Genomic DNA, 3,432 nt, shown 5'->3' with positions numbered 1-3,432 from the left:
GACGGCTGCGGGGACGCCTTGGGGGACCCCTTGGGCGGCGCCCCGGCCTTGGGCACCTGCAGCAGGTCCTTCTTCTCGCCCCTCTCCTGCGCCAGCTTCTGCTCCTGCAGGCGCCGCTGCCGCTGCCGGTCCATGTTGCGGCTCAGCAGGTTGGTGACGGTCATGCGCGGCCCGGCCAGCTCGAAGTGGTAGCCCAGCTTGAGCAGGGTGGTGTTCTCCTTGAGCAGCTTGGCGATCTCCATCTCAGTCTTGCCGCCGCAGATGTGCCGCTGGTTGTGGAAGCGCAGCTCGGTCAGGGTGTCGTTCTGCAGCAGCGCTCGGAAGATGGCCAGGATGCCCTTGCCCGTGATGTGGTTGGAGTCCAGGTTGATGCTGGTCAGCACCTTGTTGGACTTGAGCATGATGGAGATGGCGAAGGCCACGTGGTCGTCAGCACGGGTGTTGGCCAGGGCGAACACCTTGACCACGGTGTTGAACTCCAGGGCCTCGGTGAAGCGCACCAGGGTCTCGTTGTTGATGCAGTCGGAGTTGTTGACGTTCACCTCGGTCACCTCGGCGTCGTTGTTCTTCACCTTCTCGATGAGCTCGTCGAAGATGCTCGAGGCCTCGTCGTCCTTGGGCGGTTCCGCGGCTTTGGGGGGTCCCGCCTTGCCCTCCCGCTTCTCCGCCACCGCCTTTTCTGCCTCTGCCCGGGGTTTCTCCTTCTCCTCCGCCCTAGCTGTTTTCCCAGCTGAACCCTTTTCCTCTTCTTTTTTGTCTTTGTCTTTCTCCCCTTCCCCTCCCGTGGCTTTCTCCACCTGTCCCTTTGGTTCTGAGCTCTTCTCCTCCTCCTTTTTGTCCTTCCCGGTGTCCTTCTTGGATGCTGAAACCTTTTCTTCCTTTTTGTCCTTCCCTGTATCCTTTGCTGCTGAGCCCTTCTCTTCCTCCTTTTTCTCCTTCCCTGCATCCTTATTCTTTACATAAGAGCCCTTCTCCTCCTTTTTATCCTTCCCTGCCTCCTTCTTCAACGTTGAGCTCTTCTCTTCCTCCTTGTGGTCCTTCCCCGTGTCCTTCTTCAGCACTGAGCTCTTCTCTTCCTCCTTCTTGTCCTTCCCCATCAGCTTTTTCTCCATGGCCTTCACTTTATCGTTCATGGCTTTGCTCTCTTTGCTCTTGGGCTCAGGCTCAGCTTTACCTTTGGGCTCTGTTTTCTGAACACTTTCCTCCTTTTTGGAGTCTTTGCCCACTTTGGGGTCTCGTTTCTGGGCCAGGTCTTTGGGGGGAGTTTCCTTTCCCTTTTCTTCTTCATTTTTGTCTCCTTTGCTCTCGCTCAGCCTGGTTTCCTAAAGAGGGAAGAACACCTCGGAGTTACAGAGACAGGAGTTTCCCACCCCGGTCTCACTGCCCCCAGGCCTGCCCCTCCATCCCACGGGAGCGTCCTGGAGCCTTGGGAAGCGGAAGGTTTGACGCAGCCAAGGCTCCAGGGAAGGGTTCCTCAGAGCCCCATGCAGCTCTCCAGGGCACCTCTGCTCTCCTGCTGCCTCCAGCCCCTTCCCAAAGGGCTCCAGAGCTCCAGAGCTGTGTCCCATGGGAACCCACTGAGCTGCAGGAGGCCCCTCCTGTCCCACCTCCCGTGAGTTCTCCTTGTTTGAATCCCCTTCCCAACCAGGGCTGGATTTAGTGCCCATCCCCCTGTGAGCCCCAGGTGCTTTCCCACCTTTCCCAAGCGGTTTCCAGCTGGATTCCCTGTGGGTTTGCCCAGTTTGGAGCCCAACACTCCCCACACCGGCCTGGCCACGTCTCAGGCAGGGGAGAAGCCACAGCCAGGGACACGGGTGACACTGCTGTCCCCAGCCCTGGGCTCCCCAAAATCAGCCCCCAGGTTATCACTGAGCAAAAAACCAAGGAAATGGGGACATGGAATTTCTTGCTTGTAACGCCTGAAGTTCTCCCAGCACAATCTGCTCCTGGTGTCCAAAGGCAGAGGAGGAGGGAAGGGCTGAGCTGGGAGGGTCTGGGAGAAGGGCAGAAGGAATTCCTGGTGATTTTTCCAAGTCCCTGACCCTTGGCATAGCCTGTCCTGGGCACAGCCAGCACCAGCAGCTCTGGGACACGGCAGGGAGACCTTGGAGCCCCTTCCAGGGCCTAAAGGGGCTCAGGAGAGCTGGAGAGGGACTGGGGACAAGGGATGGAGGGACAGGACACAGGGAATGGCTTCCCACTCCCAGAGGGCAGGGATAGATGGGATATTGGGAAGGAATTCTTGGATGGGAGGGTGGGGAGGGGCTGGAATGGATTTCTCAGAGGATGCCCCATCCTTGGAAGTGTCCAAGGCCAGGCTGGAGCAGCCTGGGATAGTGGGAGGTGTCCCTGCCCATGGCAGGGGTGGACTGGGATTTAAGGTTCCTTCCAAGCCAAACCAGTCTGGAATTCTGTGGGACGCCCCCACTCCCCCGGAGAAAAGCCAGTGCTCCCAACAGGTCCCTGAAGGCAGAGGAATCCCTGACATCCCTGGCATCAAAGCTGCTGCACAGAGAAGGATCTCACCGTAAATTGCAGTTTAACCCCTTCCCTGCTCCCCAACCCGGGAACACACCGGCCTTGCCCCTCCCCCAGGCCTGCAGGATCCTGGGATTCCCGGGAAAGGAGGAGAGGCAGGTGATCCCTCCCTGGACCCTCTCGGGGGCAGGATAGCACTGTGGCTTCATCCAGGGCCTGGAACCCCCAAATCCAAGTCCAAACACCCCAGTGTGCAGCCAGGCTGGTGTCCTCCTCCTCCTCCTCCTCTTCCTCCTCCTCTTCTTCATCCTCCTCCTCCCCATCCCCATCCCAGGGCTCTACGGTGTCCATGCTGGGGCATCTCTGCCTTCCCAAAACCCGGCTCTGCTGGCCCTCAAGGCCTGGTTTTTGTGGAGAGAACAGGCTGGGCTGTGGCCAGGGCAGCCCTGGGCACTGTCTGTGCCTGGGGGATAAACAGATGCCACTGGGGAAGTGTTTGTTTAGTTAAGAGATTTCTTGGCTCCCCTGCAAGGACGGAACAGGCACCAGAGGGAACGTGCCAAAACCCCCCAGTCCAACCCCAGGGACAGGGATGGGGCTCCCAGGGATGTCCTGGGGGCTGCAGGAGCAGGGGATGCCACTGGGTGGGTCCTTCCCATCGAGACATTCCCAGAGCTGGGGTGGAACCTGCACCCTGGGGACAGTGCCCCACCCCCGGGCAGTGGGGACACTCCTTCCCCCTGCCCCGGGACCCCAGGCCGGGCTGTGCCCTCTCCGCGGCCATCCCTGCCTGCTCCCGGCTGGAATATTTCCCCTGGATCTCTGGAAACCAGCGCCCTCCCGCTCCATCCCCGGTGCCGCCGGCGCAGCTGGGAGGGAATGTTTTTCCCCGGCGGGTCAGACCTTCACAAATAAAGCCGAACACAAACAGGCCGGGCCGGGCCGATGAATCAC

The 3,432-nt window shown here is 59.9% G+C and overlaps 1 protein-coding gene across 1 annotated transcript in view; it reads right to left on the bottom strand.

Moving 5' to 3' along the window:
• LMOD1 (leiomodin 1) overlaps window positions 1–3,432 on the bottom strand; it is a 16,540-nt gene that overhangs the window by 874 nt on the left and 12,234 nt on the right. Inside the window, exon 2 of the mRNA XM_029965877.1 lies at window positions 4–1,322. Coding sequence (XP_029821737.1) covers window positions 4–1,322 — 1,319 coding nt within the window. The remainder of the gene's footprint in view (window positions 1–3; window positions 1,323–3,432) is intronic.

This window comes from Manacus vitellinus, unplaced genomic scaffold, assembly GCF_001715985.3.
Source record: "Manacus vitellinus isolate BGI_N305 unplaced genomic scaffold, ASM171598v3 scaffold_121_pilon, whole genome shotgun sequence".
NCBI lineage: Eukaryota > Metazoa > Chordata > Aves > Passeriformes > Pipridae > Manacus > Manacus vitellinus.
The sequence above is the reverse complement of the archived record's forward strand: the minus strand, read 5'-3'. Positions and strand labels throughout refer to the sequence as shown.